The following is an 18,863-nucleotide window of genomic DNA, read 5'->3' as shown; positions in this document are numbered from 1 at the left end:
AATTGTCTTATGAAAGGAGGGGACATCGTCAGTGATCTTCAATTAAAGCCAAGGGTTCTGGAAGTGCTAACACAAATTTTCGTGATGTGACTCACCCAAGTTAATTTGTTTGTTATTTCGACACCGAGGTACCTGTATGAGTGGTAGGGCAGTGGAGTTAAGGGAATACAGAGAGGAAACAATATAGCGTTTATGTGAAATGTGCATGCATTTATATTTAGAAACGTTTATCTGCATGAGCCAGTCGGAGCACCATTTGTGGATTTTGTTTAGATCAGCTTGTAAAATTTTCTGATCATTATTCTTGGAAATGTGGCGATAAATTGACGCAATCGTCTGCAAAGAGGAGCACTGGTGATGAAATCCCAGATGATAGGTCGTTGGTAAAGGTTATGAATAGATACTGAGCAAGAACTGAACCCTGGGATACTAGAGAGACAACTTCAGTAGTTTAGGATGCCTGACTGGTGATGACGGTGAACTGGGAACGATTCGTTGAAAAGCAGCGGATTCAGAACAAGATTAGAGGGTCAAACGATAGACTTGCAAGTTTACACAGGAGACAGTGGTGAGGGACACGGTTACATGCTTTCGAGAAATCTATATACATGTCTATTTGAAATAACTAATCTAGGTTGAAATGAAGATCGGTGGTTAATTAAAAAAGTTGTGCTTCACACTAGAAGCCTGCCCTAAAACCATGCTGTTTGGGAAAGAGAAAAGAGTTGTTGTCGAGGTGATTTGCGATATGGAAGTAAAGGATATGGTCAAAGAGTTTACGTGAGATGCACGTTGGTGAAATGTGACAATAATTCGAGGGGTAAGTACAATCTCTTGTCTGTTTTGACATCGATGGGAACAACAATTAATTGAAGCAGTGAGGCTCATGATTTCTATTAGTGCCTAGATAATTTCTGAATGGTTCCATATTCACATATTTATAACTGTAAATGTTCTAGAAGGCATCACCGTGGAAGTCATAATGCTCTACCTACAAGAGCACCCCAGCTAAAATTCCTTTGGAACAGAGATACCACGCAGAGGTCACAAGCAAAGTCATTGCATGTAGCGCATTATGACTTCTATAATGCTCTACCTGCAATGACTTTGCTTGTGACCTCTGCGTGGTATCTCTGTTCCAAAGGAATTTTAGCTGAGGTGCTTCCATAATGCTCTACCTGCAATGACTTCGCTTATGACCTCTGCGTGGTATCTTTGTTCCAAAGGAATTTTAGCTGGGGTGCTCTTGTAGTATCCACATGTCTGAGGCCCAGTGCGTGCTTGAAGGCATTCACCTTGTGGTTGTGTTGTTACTGAGAGACTGCTTTATTGTTCCCGGGAGTAAAAGTGTTGTTTTATGTGCCAAGGGAGAATCTGTTTGACGCGACCTTTGCACTATTTTGAATTCATGTGTAAGCTGCTTTTTTGCTGCCCATTGTCAGGCTTACTGAAGCAGCCTACTGAGGTTGATATCAGGGCCATTTGTTTAACCTACACCAGCTACACCAGTGTAGCAAATCTCCTATACCTACAATAGATTTTTGCTGCACTGGTGTAGGTGGTATAGGTTAAAAAAATGGCCCTATAAGCAGCAACTAGGGATGTACGAGTATTCAAAATTTCACATATGAATCCAATATGTTTGTTATTTGAATCATATTCATATTTGAAAGATTGATATTTAGAACTATTTGAATATTCGAAAATTACTGAGTTTGTCAAAAATTGTTGAATTTACCTCAGTTTTACCGCACTGTGCTCTTCACCGCGATGCTTGACCGTAGTGACAGTGCAGTGAAGCATCCTCAAAATGCGATGGGGTCATTTTGTGAAGAGAAAAGTTCCCTTTTGAGAAGAGGTCCTTCCCAACAGTGTGCGCTAAGTGCAGCACTTCAAGGCACCAGAAAAAAAAAAACATTGTTCTTACTTCAGTTTCATCTCAAATGCAAACGTTCATTGTGTAGGTGTTCATCAGATAATAGTGCCGTGGCACTATTTCTGGCAGTTTTCTGGCAGTTTTTTCAGCAAGGCTGAATTAATGAGCGTTCAGCAGTAATATATATTGAGCAGCAATATGACAACTCCATATAATTACATGCAGGCCCTTCCTGTGCATAGAACTGGTATATGAAATGAAATCCTGCATAAAATGTATACTGGATTTTTCAGTTTGGCATGCACTTCTGTGCAATTTTTAGTTGAATTTTATTGAAGTACCATGTGCATCCTGAAATAAACAAGACAGCAATGTTTGCTATATTATGATTCTCCGTTGCCTTTCTTTTATTTGCCAAATATTCAATATTTAAAGGGAATATTTTTTCCCATATTCATAGTCTGTTCATGTTCAAAAATTTCAGCATTTGCGCACCCCTAGTAGCAACTGATTATTTGTGCAATGGTGTGTGTTCGTGACATAGTTCAGCGAGACATAGTTCATTCCCTGTCCATCATTCTCTTTCAGAAACCTGGCCTGTCGCTGACCAAGACAGCCCTGGTGACACAGTGCACGCGTGACCCAGGCATGCTCAAGTTTGTCTGCGAACTTCTCGTTGCCATGGTGAAGGTAAGGAAGCTGTACTGTCCTAAATGTGTTGGATAAGAGACATACACTTACATTAAAGTTATGCTTGCAAAAACAGATGCGTAAGCCAGGAGTCAGCTCGAGTTGCATAAGTCGGTCATTGTATTTGCAAAGTTTTAACAAAGTTATTCTTGCACACAGAGGATTTCATATCTTAATCTAATGCTGGAAGGCAGCGTAGCAGTATGTTGGTGTGCTTTTGAAGCTCTTTCCCTGTTATGAAAATGACGTGGAGAAAACTTGCTGCCTCTGCAGAAACTTTTTTTCAAAATTTTCTATATTGTTTTCTAAATTTTCTAAATTAAACAGTTCAGCCAAAGTCTTCAACTGTGCTGGAACAAGCAGGCACCTTAATGTTCTTCTCTCGCAACTGTTTGCTGTTTCATTGTACAGTTTAACCCTCCTGTTTAGTCACCCTTCAAAATGTTTTGGAAAAGACACATTGTCACTTTGCTGACAATGGCACTGCCATTGGCGGTGGAACGGTTACTGGTGTCCTGCGGTGGACGTCACGAGTCTTGTTTTATTGAAAATTCTTAAAACTACCATATTGCTTCGAGATATAATTTGAACAGTACTTGTGCACCGCTCGAGTTTATCACTGCAGCTGTTGCTTCTGTAATGTCACGGTTTGCTAATGCAGACTATTATGGGAAAAGTGACATTTTCATGTTAAAAGGGTAATTTTTAATTTTTGTGCAGTGTTCCTCAGCCCCACGGCTATATGTGTGGCACATTCTTTTGGGCATGTAATTTGAAACTGTAGTAGAGAAAGCAGTCAACGAACTTATCTTTAATCGAAGCGGACTGTATGCGTGCCGACTCGTAAACATAAAAATATTATCTTTGATTTGAGCTTTCTTTACGTTCTCCGGGAAAGGATGCGAGTTTTGCGTGTTTTTTTTGTGCGAATGAACTATTCGTAGCTCATTTCATGTAGAAAACATTGTCTTCTTAATTTCATTTTTTTTTTCTCATGCTACGAACGCGCACACGGCTAGCACGTGTGCCTGTCGATTCACACTTGGGATTTGCGGCAGAGGCATTTTGTGTTGTGAACCTTGTGTGGGTGTCTAGTTGATCTGGTGGTATCTGTGCCACGCAGGTGCACTCGGAAAGCGTCGTTGCACTGCGCTCTGCCATTGGCTTCTACGCGTCCACTGTCCTGGGCACGCTGGAAGCTATGAAGAGGGTCACAGACCAAACGGTGGCCATGCTCCTCCCATTCATTCTCAAAGGCCTGTCATCCTCGGCAGCCGATTACAGTGCTGCCACTTACCTGGTCATTGGCCAGCTTGCTCGGCGCGCGGTGCTGAGCAAGGAGTTTGCGCGCGAGTTGGTCATCCGTGTTGCCAAGGTGAGCATTGCTTGCAGTCTCAAAGGGGGGGGGGGGGGGGGGGGGGGGGGTATGCATCATAGTTATATTTCTGCATGCGTGAATCATCCTCTATCTTACTATCACTTTATCTGCCTTGCTGTGGGTCTAATCATACTGTAACTGCTTATTGCAGACTGTTTTGCAGCAAGTGGCAATCACTGTGAATTGACTTTAGGCATTTTTTTTTTTTTTCTTTAAGGGCATGCACCTGCATGCAGGAAGGACTATAAGTTGAGGCGTGTGGAGTTCCACAGCACTTTGAAAACCATTGGGGTTCCGCAAGGCTAAAAAGATTTAAGGGCCCTTAGTTTGTGTGCAAAAATGTTGGAGGCCGCTTGTTGTTCTCTGCTTTGCAGCCTAGATGAGGAGTTCTGGTTATACTGGTAGTCTTATGGTTCCCTGCCGGCTTTATGATGTATGGGACAGTTACAGACGCCGTTCAGTGGATCAGACTACAGTTGTACTTGCTACAGGTTACAGTTACATCACCATTACAGTGGTGGGGGGCAGTTTGACTTGGACCAGAGAAAATACAGTAAAACCTCGTTGATATGTTTAAAAAAAAAATGTCAAAACAAAAACGTATTATCTGGGAAAACGTATGATCCGAACTGCCTAATATTAAAAAAAGTTAACTGCTGAATGAGGTGCAAAGGCATTTAGAATTTAGACTTCCAATGCATAGAAATGTAGATTAGCATTTATAGGCATGGAGTATGCACAGATCCTTTTTTAACTCTCGCAGAATTCATACGTATTTGCATTGTCCTGAGAGAGGACATCTAGCAACAAATCTCGTTCGCAGAAGGAATGACGTGCCGGGATCACTTCTATAATTATTTCAAGATGCTTCGCCCCCTTACACTAGTGAGATGTGGAGACGCCATCGCGACGGCTTACAGTCGCAGCGCTATTGCTCATGCTGCTTCCCCCAGAGCCGGCCCGCTTGTATGCAAGCAAAACAGTAAAAGCTCGTCTTGAACTTCATGGAACTGGGAAAAATAGTCTCGAAAGAACTGTCAAGAATCATCTGCATTACGGTACATTTACCATATTTATTCAGTAACGGCCCCCTCATATAATGAATACATACCCCACTTTTGGCTCTCAGAATTAAAAAAAAGAAAGAAAAAAAGCGTTCGTTAGTGCGTCCTTCCATTTAAGGCCGTGGCCGTCACATTCCACCACGCATTTGTTGGCAGTGCGCCAAGATGCTGCGCAGTGATGACAGCACAGTGTGTTTGCCTTTTCACGCTAGCTCTTTGGGAGAAATGGAAAAATGAAGCGAGTAGGACGGGGAGGGGGGGATGATGCTTAGCAGGGTGCCAGCACTCGTCTGGTTGTACAGGCCTCATTTTCACTTTATCGTGCCGCGTGGGGCAGGCGCCGTCCACTGCCACACAATCATTGGAACGCGTGATAGCGCGAAACGCCGTTTTAAGCGAATGGTGCTTAAAGCTGGTATCATGATCGCGACTGGCCCCATGCCTTCATTGGTGACTTATAGGTGGAAGGTTGTATGACCGTCGGAAAAAAAAAAAAAAAAAAAAAGGAAGGAAGGAAGTTTTTCTTGCATAATGATTTGGTTTTTACGGGGAAACCGTAGTGCCTGTCTGACGTCATAGCCTTTCATGGGCGTTGGCAAGGACCGCGCCGACAGAAATGCTTGTCTGTATTTCTGAATTAACGGGGGTCGAATTAACGAGTATTTAGTTGCACGCTCAGGAGGTTGTGCAGAAGTGAAGTGCGGGCAGTTGCCGCAGCCGCCAGCCCCTACTCTCCAGCGTTGCTGGCGCCGCGTTGGTTGGGGCACCATTTCGAATTAACGAGCTTTCACTGTAGTAGTAGTTATCAAATGGTTCCTCTCTGTACCCCTATGGCACTGCAAAAGAGGCCACCACGTTTTTCCTCATGTAGTCATGTTTCCGTGGGAACAGGTGCCTTGTATGAATTGGCTCGTTGGCCTTCTTTGATGCTTCGCCTCGTTGCACATAGGCACTGCAGGAAAGCAAATGTGGCGGGTGATTACCGCTGATAGTTTTTCATGTCCAGAATGCTCATTAGCATATGTCTGGTTGATCGCAAAACATATTATACGACCACAGTTTGTCAAAATTTTGAGCATAGTAACCGGGAAATCGTGTTATCCGGGAAGATATTAACCGGGAGAAAAATAGTGTAACTCTATTAGAGATGTTTTACTGCCCGCAATTTTGAGCGTATGAAACGGAAAATCATATTAACCGGCAACATATCATTGTGGTTCTACTGTATTGTCAGCAATAACTTATCCTTCGGAACACTTAAATCATGAACATGACACTGATGTTAAATGCCTAGTCTCACTGTTGCATTGGTTTTTCTTGTGTGCGTGTATCTGCCAAGATGAGTTGAGTACTCGAGAACGGGGAATTCATATGTTTGAAGCTTAATACAGAACATGAAATGGAAAGTCCTTAGTATATTTAATTAATGGATTGTTTTTGTTTTGATGTGGTATTACAAAACCAAGAATTCCATTTCTTTTGTAGCTAATCTTATGCAAGCAAGCGTTTGGTGCCTGGCAATAAATGTGGGTTGATGTCTGAGCACTTTTGGCCAATTACCACTTAATTAGCTGGCAGGCAGATAAAATTAGAGAGCTTGTGGAGCTAAGGTTGCTGCAGCTGTATAATTGGCGACAGACCGGGTGGTCTCTGTCCTCCATTGAACGTTAGGCCCGTGAAGATGAATCAGCTGACAAATGTATCTTATTGGCAGTTTTATTGTGATGGGAGAGGTTCTCCACTTTGGTTTTGGTTTAACCGTATGTCTTTCGTTGCAGTAGGGAATTTTTTTTTTTCTAACTCTCTGTCTTTGAATGCAGACTCTCAAAGCACCGAGCCTGTCTGGAGGTCTCCTGTGTCTGTTGGTGCTGGTGACGTTGCAGGGCATCGAGGGACTACCTAAGGCGTGAGTGAATGAAGTCGTGTCAAATTTCTGCCTCATGCTATATATGAGTCCGAACAATTTTCAACTCAGGTTCACAATTTTAGTCTCATTATTATTCAAATCTTCGTCTTTCGTAATATATGGATCCAAACAATTTTCAGCCCGAATTCACAGTTGTAGTCTTATTTTTATTCAGTGTTATTACAATCAGGCTTCCAGTGAGAGGAAGTGCTATCTATCAGTGGCATCAAGCGACTGCTTCTGTGATATTAATTTCAACGCCATTGCTTCACACTCGCCTAATTGTTCCCACATGCTGTCAGGAGCATGGCGGGTGTACCAGAGATTGGTTCCTGTGGCGAAATATTTGTGACAAAGATCTCGGAGGATGGTATAGCCGATGATAAGCGACTGAGCGCATTGGCGTGAGAGGATAGTATGTCAGCACCAGACATGCAGACATGGGCAGCCATTGTGTGGGGCTCTTCATCGCTCTCCATCGTGCTCAGAATAGTGCTTCCTTTTCGTGTCCTCCGATAAACGCAAGCCAAGCCAGGTACAGTGGAATCTCGACGGGAATCTCATGATGTTGCGACACATAATCATCGCATCTGAAATTCATTCATCAAAAAATTATTTGTGCAAATATATGTGTGGTTCACTTCTTGTAACTTGCAGTACATACTATGTGACTGCCGAGGGTCAAGCTTGGTACTAACTGGGCATGGTCGCAACTCGCGTAGTATTTGTATCATCCACACTGGGGCAGGACGGTGCACACAGTGTACTTAAGGCGGCGAGTTTTATGCATTGCTGTCATACCGAAATTTATATCAGCTATGACGGTATCACCAAGATTCTGCCGTGCACAGGTTGCTCTTGCTGGCACTTCCAAGGAAAAATTACTGCACTGTTTTTTCTCGATGACTTTATGTAACTGCTCTTTACTCCAACCTGTTCTGTTTCTCTCGCATGCCCACGTGTCCTCGCGCCTCAGTGCATTCCAAGCGTTGCTCAAGCACAAGAAGTCACTGGTGGCCGCACTGGAAGAGCTGGCATCCAAGCATTCAGTGGCACCTTTGCTGAAGCCTCTCTTGGCACAGTTGACCAAGACAGTGCTCGGTGCCGATCGTGATGCGGACGAGGAGGCCAGCAACAAAAAGGCTGCCCTTCTCAAGACTCTGATCCAACTGGCCCTGTCACTAGATGGCTACTCGGAATTTGTGGTTGGGTAAGTTGCTGGCCCAGTTTAGTCTTAGGTGGTTTCCACGCTTGTGCGCCGTTGGCATGAACAGCTCGGAACAGGGATACACTGGAGTCAAGGTGTGTATTATCATGGCATGCCCGGCAAGCTGATGCTGTTTGTTGCCTTTCAGGCAGTAAGAGAGAAATATTTCAAATTTTTAGGTTGATGTTAAGATTCCACTGCAAAACTCGGCACCACATTTATGGCCTCATTAGCACTTTCATTTACTTACTTCTGTTGTTTCAAGCAACTCATTCGGCACAAATTGCACCAGGTGCACAAATCTTTTCATTTTAAGCACTTTAAATACCCGAGTAAATATGGCACAGTGTGTGTTTATCTCCACATATATTCAATTATACTAGAAATGGCTGACTCCTCACCTTTATTTCTAGTAAAAGGAATTTACATTACATTTCAGTAAATATGGTATTTATTATTAATTAAATGCATTAAAATATGAATGTACTCTTTCTATGATATGGCAGCCTTCTAGGACAAATAGCAATTAGGAAAGAAGGAAAAGACTCAGTTATGGTGAATGTGCAGGCATTAATTAGAATGAGTTGAAAGGTGGTACTGATTGTTTTTTTTTTCTGCCTGCAATGGCGTGCGCAGCTGCTTTTTTGACACCTACATTGACCTCCAAGCGAACATGGAGACAGATGGTGGCAACGAACCGGTGGACCCTACAAGTCGAGAAGCAGTCCTCGACATATTGAAGCTGCTTCGGCAAATGTGAGTGTCTTGTTTTGGTGGCGGTGCGGGATTGCACTTGGCCATGTCACCAGTGCTCATAATATCAGATAGCCTTATGAGACAGGACTGCAACATGCATGCTTTTGGTGGCATGTGGAGACACTTTCTGAGCCGGATCATTGGATGGTGTTTCATTTCTTTTTTCACCTGAAATGTAGAGCCTTTATTTGCAGTAACTTACCTTCTGCGATCAGTCATTAAATGTCATCAATATATTTGAAAGCTGTTTGCCTATTCGCGGCTCTTTCAGGAAACCTGCATTACAATATTTGGCTTGCGCTGGGAGGTTTTCTAGATGTGAATATCTGAGGGCTTCTATGTTTTTCAGACAGTGCAAAAAAATGCCTTCTGTAACAAAGAACACTTGTTGTCCTGCCTTGGCACTAAGTGTACATTTTTGTGTTGTCTTTCACGCTTTTTTTAAAGAACAAAGAGCATGAACTAACTTGCCCAAACTAGAATTTTGTGCGGGGCTGCTTTGGCATGCTAATATTGATGGCAATAACTGAGACAAAAGGAGTTTGGAAAGATGATTATGAAAGTTGCAAGGTGATCCTGTGCTAGAGAACCATTTTAATTGAGGATCATTTAATAAGAACTTTTGCATAAAATGAACAGAAATAGGGAAATTTTGTAAAGTTGTTATCATATCTTCCATGTTGATTCTAGTTCAAAAGAGATATTACTTCGTTGCTGTCTGGTTAGAATTAGCACAAATACAGTAGAGCTTCGGTGATACTAATTTCATGGGGTCGCGAAGAAATTAGTATTATCCAAACATTCGTATCATCAAAACAAACAAAAATAAGCATGTAGAAGCATGGGAAAGGTAGTTGCTTAGATCTGTTTACAGTTGAGAAGGTTTATTACAGTTGCGCAGTCATAGCTCGCCACTCGCGGTGCGTAGAGCATGACAGAAAGTGGCCACATGTCGGCCACACGGTGCTGCAGACTGCTCGCTATGTGTACTGCGCGACTAGCGATTCTGAAGTCTACGATGTACGGGGCCGTGGCTTCTGCCATGTGCTTCGCCGACTACTATGTGGCACATACAGTGCGACAGGAGATAGTGATGTGTGGGCCGCGCTGTGCCGCAAACTGCTTGCTCGCGGTGCATACAGTTTGACTAGCCATCACGGAGCCGACGATGTGGGCTCTGTGCACGCCACCGCCAACTGCTGTGTCGGCGGTTGGTGGGCCACGCACCACTGAAGATTTTCCGCGGCGTGTAAGTGCGACAAGCGATCGTGACTTTGACGACATGTGGGCCATGTGTCATTGCATACAGGGCAGCTGGCGATCACAGAGTCGATTATGTGCGGACAGGGCGTAGTGCTCAATGTTGTCACAGTTTGCACATTCGTATCATCTGTAGTGGTGTGGTAGATTGTCCAGAACAACTGAAATTTTGAAACGATAGGTTCACTACGTGAGGTAAAGCTTGTAGGGCTCGTGGCGCGCCGCGCTTTCGAAGGCCGCGCCACTTCCCAATGCTCCCTGCGCGCGTGCCTGTTTCCCTCTCCCCGCTCGCGCGGGGATAACCGGTCCCGCGCGAGGGGGCTATAAAAGAAGGCACGCGCCGCCGCCTCGCCCTCTTCTTGGTCCCTGGCGCTTCCTGGTCCCTGGCTCGTCGCTCCCGCTTCCCTCCCGGCTCTCCACGGAAACGACCCGCAGCCACCCGGACGACAAGATCCCTGTGAGATTAAATATGTTTGTTATACGGCCCACTGTGTGTTTGTCGTGCGCATCCCTCGGGCAGAGGACTCGCCCACAACTGGCACCCAACTGGGGCTGAATTAGCACCCATGTGGACGATTTTTCTGCCAACGTGGCAGCGCACGGCAACACGACGGGCCGGTCCTTTGTATGTTAGGCGCGACGCCATTTTGAGTTTAGGGCTATCGTGTGTACAGATGACACGGAGTGTAGTATAGTAGTGTTTGTACAGTGTTTTATTTTGTTTTGGGTTATGTGCGTGTTTGTTAGTGTCGGGCGGTTTGTGTTTTAATTTTTTTGTGCATATGTTCGTTTTATGAAGTGTTTAGCCTTTGTGACTAGCCTCTTGATGCGGGCTAGGTGGTAGTCGTGCGCGTTTAGGCTCCCGACCGGCCTTAGTTGTTGAGTGAAATGCCTCCGAGAAAAGACGTGCCAGATAGGGCCGCCGCTTCGGACGCCAGTGCGTCCGGAAGTGAGGTAAAGGACGCGGTAGAGTCTGTGCAGGTTACCGATGCGGCCGCCTTGATGAGGCAGATGAACGAGGTGTTGTCGGTGTTCGCCCTTCAGCTCGGTTCGGTGGCTAGCGCCAACCAAGCCACAGCTGCGGCGGCAGTCTCGCGTCCGCGGATAAATGTAGAGGTTCCCTCCTTTTCCGGCTACACGGACGTGAAGTCAGTCCACGAGTTCTTGCAAGAACTCGAGGATTATCAGACGGCACTGGGTTCCCCAGACGACGTGGTGCTAGCGCAGGTAATCCCCGTGGCACTTGTTGAGAGCGCGGCGCGGTGGAGACGCTGCCAGCCGGCCTTCCAGTCGATGGCAGACTTCACAGATCGCTTCCGCGCCGAGTTCTTGCCGCCCGATTACGAACGCCGGATGCTTGAGGAGCTAGCGTTGCGCACACAGCACCCAGAGGAGAGCCTCCTCGAGTATGTACGCGCAATGCAGGAGCTCTACAAGAGGGCAGATCCCACGGCAACCGATCTTGAACAGGTCGCGCGCGTGATGAGGCAATGCCATCCGCGCTTCAAGCCGTATTTGCGGGGACGTGGTTTTGCAAACCTCGAGGCCCTAGCACAGGAAGCGAAGGTAGTACAGGCGGATTTACTCGCTGAATTGCGCTACCAGCCACCCCCCAGGCCAGCCGAATCGCTAGAGCCGCAATGCGCCTGGGCCGGAGGCCATGACTCCGCGCCGCGCGCCAGGGGCGCAGACGTAATGACGGTAGGGCAGGAAAGGCCAGCGGAAGGCTCCGATATTCCTCGCGCTCTTGACCCGTACGCGTTCGAGCAGCGGCGTCGAGCTGGGCTCGCCAGCGACGTACGCACAGGCGCGGAGAGAGGGGAAAGACGTCCCCAACAGCTTCGTGGAACGCGGCATCCCCCGTCCGCGCGGCAGGTGAACGACCGGCTTTGCTGGAATTGCAACCAGCCGGGCCACGTGGCACGAGAGTGTCAAGCAAGGCGTATGCAGGGAAACGCGGACCGCCGGCGGCCATAATTGGTGACACCAGCCTGTCGCCGTCGGCGGGAGAATTTCGTGGTAGCCACGGCGGAAAATGGGAAATGTACTCCCACGCCGCGTCACCGGGCGCTGAGGCTTTTGTCCCCCTCGCCTGTAGAGCGCAAGGAATGTTGTCGCGCTCGAGCCCTTTTATGCTAGTGCGGTTAGCTGGTCAAAGCTACTCGGCACTCATTTACACGGGCTCAACTCTGTCACTGGTCGGTGATGATGTGTTCGAGGCCTGCCGTAGATGTAACATCCGTGTCAGGCCAGCAGAAACCCCTTTGAGCTTAGCAGCAGGGACGACAAAAGCGGAAGGAGCGGTGCGTCTGGTCCTGCGTTTTGACGGCAGGAAGCGGAGGCATCGCTTCGTCTATCTGCCCGGCTTAACCATACCAGTTATTCTGGTATGGGGAGCCCTCTGCGACAAAAGCGTGAACGCTCGCTCGCTCAGCGACGCATTCCTGCTTGGGTGCGCTAACAAAGGGAATGAGGGGGGTGAAGGGGCTGTAGCGATAGCCGTTCTCCCCCATGTCAAGCACAATGCCTTCGCTCGAAAGAAAATCTCTTCCCAGAATAACTGGTATGGTTAAGCCGGGCAGATAGACGAAGCGATGCCTCCACTTCCTGCCGTCAAAACGCAGGACCAGACGCACCGCTCCTTCCGCTTTTGTCGTCCCTGCTGCTAAGCTCAAAGGGGTTTCTGCTGGCCTGACACGGATGTTACATCTACGGCAGGCCTCGAACACATCATCACCGACCAGTGACAGAGTTGAGCCCGTGTCAATGAGTGCCGAGTAGCTTTGACCAGCTAACCGCACTAGCATAAAAGGGCTCGAGCGCGACAACATTCCTTGCGCTCTACAGGCGAGGGGGACAAAAGCCTCAGCGCCCGGTGACGCGGCGTGGGAGTACATTTCCCATTTTCCGCCGTGGCTACCACGAAATTCTCCCGCCGACGGCGACAGGCTGGTGTTACCAATTATGGCCGCCGGCGGTCCGCGTTTCCCTGCATACGCCTTGCTTGACACTCTCGTGCCACATGGCCCGGCTGTTGGCGGAGCCCGGGTCGGACGCTGAGGGGGGGGAAGATGTAGGGCTCGTGGCGCGCCGCGCTTTCGAAGGCCGCGCCACTTCCCAATGCTCCCTGCGCGCGTGCCTGTTTCCCTCTCCCCGCTCGCGCGGGGATAACCGGTCCCGCGCGAGGGGGCTATAAAAGAAGGCACGCGCCGCCGCCTCGCCCTCTTCTTGGTCCCTGGCGCTTCCTGGTCCCTGGCTCGTCGCTCCCGCTTCCCTCCCGGCTCTCCACGGAAACGACCCGCAGCCACCCGGACGACAAGATCCCTGTGAGATTAAATATGTTTGTTATACGGCCCACTGTGTGTTTGTCGTGCGCATCCCTCGGGCAGAGGACTCGCCCACAAGCTAAGGTCACCGTGGGCTTCTGATGGCCTTCAAACAGCTTCAAGGTCAAGTTGGAACTTGCCACGACCACATTAATGGGTAGCTATGTTCCCAGAAAGGTCAAGGTCAAAGGTCAACTGACGTGGGAAGTAGCTTAACGTGTGAGCATTTGCATGGTGAGACATGATCACTGATGTAAATCTCGAGTTTGTATAGAGGCACGCGTGCGCCTTGGCCGGAGCTGTCGCTTCACACTACTCGGTTGAACCGAGGCTAAACCACATTCGGTATTTATTTTTGCTCATTGTACACAATGCACTCTGGCCAGGCAGGGAAGTTCGCAGAATTCATATCATTCCAAAATTCTAGATTCATATCACCGGGAATTGACTGTAGTAAAAGAGGAAAAGCCCCTCTTGAGGACGGCTTTTCCTTGGTGCGGGCAGCTTGCGAATGAAACCAGAGTCATTGTCGGAAACAAATGCCAGATCGTCTGTGGTGCTGCTATCAGAGCTGCTCCAAAGAAGCGCTTTTTTCTTGGGGGCATCTTTGGCACGGTGTTGTTTGCATGGCAGTGACGGCATATGTCGGCACCACAGCCAAACGGGAGCAGTGGTGTGGTATACAGTACAACCTCGATAATTCGAACTCGGTTAATTCGAAATCCCGGATAATTCGAAGGTTTTCTGCGGTCCTGTATTTTCCAATGTAAATTTGGCCGGCTAATTCGAACAGGCGGCCTGCGCCAGCCCGGTTAATTCGAAAATTTGGACTTCTATGCGGCAATGCCTGATCCACGTTTCGCCGCAAACCCGGCGAAACTACGGCCCTACGGAGCCGCGAGGCAAAGCCACATAGTAATGGTGATGATTTATAGGCGAAGCGCCCCAGCCGGAGCACTCTCTGCATAAAAATCGGTCCACAGTGCGCCTCGCGCACCGCCGAAACACGCGCCTGCAGAGGAGAAGACGTGCTTCACTGCAACACGGCGGGCATACCGGTTTTTATCACGTGACCTCGCCCCCACTCCATCCCTTAGTGTGCTTCGCCCACTCTTCCCCCATGCCTCCGACGCTGCAAGTGCGCCACCACCACCGCCGCGCCGGTTTCGCCTGCGCCATTTCTTTGTGTTGTGCGCTGTGGTTAGGGGTCGGCTACTGTGCCGTTTTTTTGGGCGGGACTGTGCAGAAGTGCTAGCTTTGTGACTGTAGCAGTGCAGAAATGCCAAAGTACAAGACTTTAACGCTGCAGCAGAAGTTCTGCTTGATCCAGAAAGCAGGCAAGAGCGCTTGTTCGAAGACCGAGTTGGCCAAAAGGCATGGCGTGCCCCTCTCGACGTTGTCCACAATATTGAGCAACAAGTAAAAAATACTAGAGGCTTACGGCAAGACCTATTCTTCGAAGCGGTCACGAGTGCGGGCTCCCACGTATCAAGATGTGGAAGCTGCTCTGCTTCGCTGGCTGCAGAAAGCAAACGCTGCCCACCTTCCCGTCAATGGAACGCTACTGCGGGAGAAGGCCAACGACATAGCTCTACAACTTGGGCACGAGGAATTTAAGTGCAGCAATGGATGGTTTTGCCGTTTTAAAGAACGCAATAATTTAACCTTTCTCACCGTTTGTGATGAGAGCGGCAGCACTAACGAGAGCGTTGTCGAGGATTGGAGAAACCACACATTGGCGCCGCTGCTTAGCGAGTACGGTGCAGACGACGTTTACAACCTTGACAAGGCTGCACTTTTTTATAAGATGCTGCCAACAAAAACATTCGCAGTGAAGGACACCGCCATCAAGGGTAGGAAACAGGCCAAGGACAGAATTATTGTGCTGTTCGGCGCAAACATGTGCGGTAAACACAAGCTGCCGCTACTGGTCGTCGGGAAGACGGGGAAGCCTCGCTGCTTCAAAAATGCGCGGCTGCCGCCAAAGGATGAACTCGTCTACAGGCACAATAAGAAAGCCTGGATGACAGGTGAAATATTTGAAGAGTACGTGCGGCAACTTGACCGCAAGTTCGCGGTCACGGGCAGGAATGTCCTATAGTTTTGTTGAGTGCTGCGGTGGAAGTTCAGAGATGTTTCGTCTATTTGACCAACTCGAGAGCATGACCTTAGGAGCCGCAAACTACCGGACGCGGCAAACCAGCATCTCTGATTACTTTCAGTAGTAATTCAAAATATGCCGAATAAAGGTAACACGTTCCTGCAACAAATTTTTTTCCCAAGTCTTATTTCTTGGTGTGTTCGGTTAATTCGAAAACCCGCTTAATTCGAAGATTTCTCGCGGTCCCGATGACTTCGAATTAACGAGGTTGTACTGTATCATGTGCCGCTACTGTAGCTGCACAAATGGACCTGGCAGCAGATAAGTGTGTCCTGACAGTGTCCTCTGTCATGATGACAGGTGTCCAGATGAAGTGGACGCCTGCCTGGAGCGCCACCTCTGCAGCGAGGATGAAGGGGCACGGACGGCTGCCGAGCGACTCACCCGCACTAGCGCTTTTGGCCGGGAGCACTCCCTCGTGGAGAGTGCGGGCAGCGCGCTGTTCCTGGCTCTCAACAGTGCCAGCAAGCGCCATCGAGTAGCTGCCGTACGCGAGCTGGTCGCTGCCCTGCAGAGGAAACAGGTGGGCCACACTAAGCTTTTCCAGGGAGCATTTGAGGCAGTGTAAGCCATGAAGAATTTGTGCCTGGGAATGAAGCAGGCTCCCTATTTTATATGGGAAGAATTTGGGCCTGTGAATCAAGCAGGCTGCCTATTATGTATGGACAGAGTAGGAAAAATTTGGAACTAACAGTTGCATAAAACAGGCAGTCAGTTTGGTTGGGTTTATTGGATGCACAAAAGGAGCATGCAATGCAGGTTGTTATAGAGATGCAGTGCCGGTAAAAGGTGTTAATTCCATGGCAGTCTTTACTTGCATCTTGGTATAGACCTAGATTCTGGATGTGCAAGTCACAAAATGTGCTACGAATTTTGAGCACTGCTTCTTGGAGGCAGAGAAATTTGTTTTCTGTGCCAAAATCATGTCCCATGAATTTGAGACAGCGGATCTACACTAAAGGTTGTGTTTACTCGAATCTGACTTATTTAAACCTTCTAGTCGATACTGATACGTATTCTATTCTGTCAGCATCAGGTATACAATAGGCAGCCCTTATTAGGCTTTCCTCTATTCGAAGGCTGCATAATGGGAACTAATTTTCATTCCCCCGTTCAAGCTCCGATTGTCAAGATTTGACTTTACTAATCTGAGACTGAGTGGTGAATGCCGCATTCTAAATTATGAAGTGACGTCGCACTGCCTAGACTAAGAGGCCTGAGATAGTGAAGGAAAAAAAATTACCATGATATGTTTCTTTCTTTACCTGGCCTTCTTTACTTTTACTCTTTCCCACTCTATTTTTCATGTGCCTTTTAATCAGTGCTCTAAACCTCAGCTGCGTAGATCACAGCAGATTGTGGCAAGCTCTCCAAGAGATGGGAGTTCCAATTCACCTCATCTGTCTCCTCAGGAACCTTTATGAAGGGCAAGAGGCCACAGTCAGAACTGGGCATGGTCTTACTGATTGGTTTCCGATTGAAAAAGGGGTGAGGCAAGGCTGCATACTGTCGCCCTGCCTATTTAACCTATATGCAGAGTGCATCATGAGGAAGGCCGGTCTGGACGAGTCTTCAGCTGGAGTGAAGATTGCTGGAAAACGTATCAACAACCTTAGATATGCGGATGATACCACTTTAATGGCAGAAAGTGAAGTGGAACTCAAGAGACTTCTGATGCGCGTACAAGAAGAGAGTGAGAAGTTTGGGCTTAAACTGAACATTAAAAAGACGAAGATCATGGCGTCTTGCCCTATCAAGTCCTGGAGCATCAATGGACAAGAAGTGGAAGCTGTGACAGATTTTCTATTCTTGGGCGCCAAGATTACCTCGGAAGGAGACTGCAGCCATGAAATTAGGAGACGCCTGCTTCTGGGAAAGAGAGCAATGGTTAGCCTTGACCGCCTAGTAAAGAGCAGAGACATTAGTCTACCAACCAAGATCCGTATAACCCGTGCTATGGTCTTTCCAGTTGTGATGTATGGATGCGAGAGTTGGACGGTGGAAAAGGCTGACCGCCGAAGAATTGACGCGTTTGAATTGTGGTGCTGGCGAAGACTCTGAAGAGTTCCTTGGACTGCCAGAAGATCAAATCAGTCGATATTGTCGGCCATAAACCCTGACTGCTCATTGGAGGGTCAAATTCTAAAGTTAAAGCTCAGCTACTTTGGTCATCTGATGAGAAGAGAGGAGTCGCTGGAGAAAGATTTGATGTTGGGAAAGGTTGAGGGTCGCCGGAGAAGGGGTAGGCAGCGAACGCGATGGTTAGATGGCATTCTCGAGGCATTGCAGATGAAGCTATGTGATGTTAAGAAGATAGTGAGAGACCGGAAAGCGTGGCGTGACATGGTCCATAGGGTCACGAAGAGTCGGACACGACTGAACGCCTGAACTGAACTGAAACCTCAGCTCTCAGAATGGAATAAACAAGAGTAATAAAATGAGGAGCTTATGAAGAAATAAGCATGCATGAACGAAGCTGGCAGTTCTTGGCTATGTATAGAGGTGGTCTACTTTGGTGGCTGTTATAGGTTGGTCTGAATTCGTCAAGGCTACAAATTAACATGGCCAGTCTCATTTAATATTTTTGAGTAAAATTTAGTTCAGCCCATATTTAAAGTAGGATTGTAGATGCATGTTAAAGGGACACTGGCGACAATTTTGATGCTAGCAGAACTCAATAGTATGATATTTTGTGACATTGCTGTCACTTGTCCAGCAGCAAAAGGTGTATTTATTGATGAAATATTGTGATAAGAAGTTAAGCAGTTTTCTTTTCCCCGCTGGTTGAATTCGAACAGCTCAACCCAGCTACATAGTCGAATAAAATGACACCATCCATGACGTAATACAGACTCTGTGATTGCTGACCCGCGATAAGCGGTGTGGTCTAGCAGCAATTGAAATGAAAGCATGAAAGCTACCGCCGGCCTTTGCGTTGTACCGTCGTCAACACTCTGAGCGGGGCACATGGAGGCACAAAGCAGCGCGCAGTGGTCACTGCGGTAAAGGCAACGAAAATATGTCGCAGGTACGCGGCGAAACATGATTTTCGAAGAGCACTTAGCCGTTTCAGCTGCATGTCGAAAACGAAACTATGTGAGCATGCCTGCGCCAGAACATCGCTGAAACTAAAAACAAGGCCGCCTGTGGCATTGCCGAGTATGTTTCTCCTTGCCTTGTCCTGTTTAGGTCGCCTTTTTGTCGTCATATCCGCGTGATAAAAGCATGTTATTATGTTG

The 18,863-nt window shown here is 47.5% G+C and overlaps 1 protein-coding gene across 2 annotated transcripts in view; it reads left to right on the top strand.

Annotated features, from left to right (window-relative positions):
- The window catches only part of l(2)k09022 (HEAT repeat containing 1 homolog l(2)k09022), a 127,586-nt gene that overhangs the window by 63,891 nt on the left and 44,832 nt on the right, over positions 1–18,863 (top strand). For both annotated transcript variants that reach the window (XM_084578264.1, XM_084578263.1), the window contains exons 5-10: positions 2,465–2,566; positions 3,690–3,941; positions 6,829–6,914; positions 7,891–8,124; positions 8,758–8,877; positions 15,925–16,147. In XM_084578264.1, the coding sequence (XP_084434390.1) occupies positions 2,465–2,566; positions 3,690–3,941; positions 6,829–6,914; positions 7,891–8,124; positions 8,758–8,877; positions 15,925–16,147 (1,017 nt within the window). The remainder of the gene's footprint in view (positions 1–2,464; positions 2,567–3,689; positions 3,942–6,828; positions 6,915–7,890; positions 8,125–8,757; positions 8,878–15,924; positions 16,148–18,863) is intronic.

This window comes from Amblyomma maculatum, chromosome 9 (assembly GCF_055883805.1).
Source record: "Amblyomma maculatum isolate TAMU_Amacu chromosome 9, ASM5588380v1, whole genome shotgun sequence".
NCBI lineage: Eukaryota > Metazoa > Arthropoda > Arachnida > Ixodida > Ixodidae > Amblyomma > Amblyomma maculatum.
This window is presented reverse-complemented; position numbering and strand designations above follow the sequence as displayed.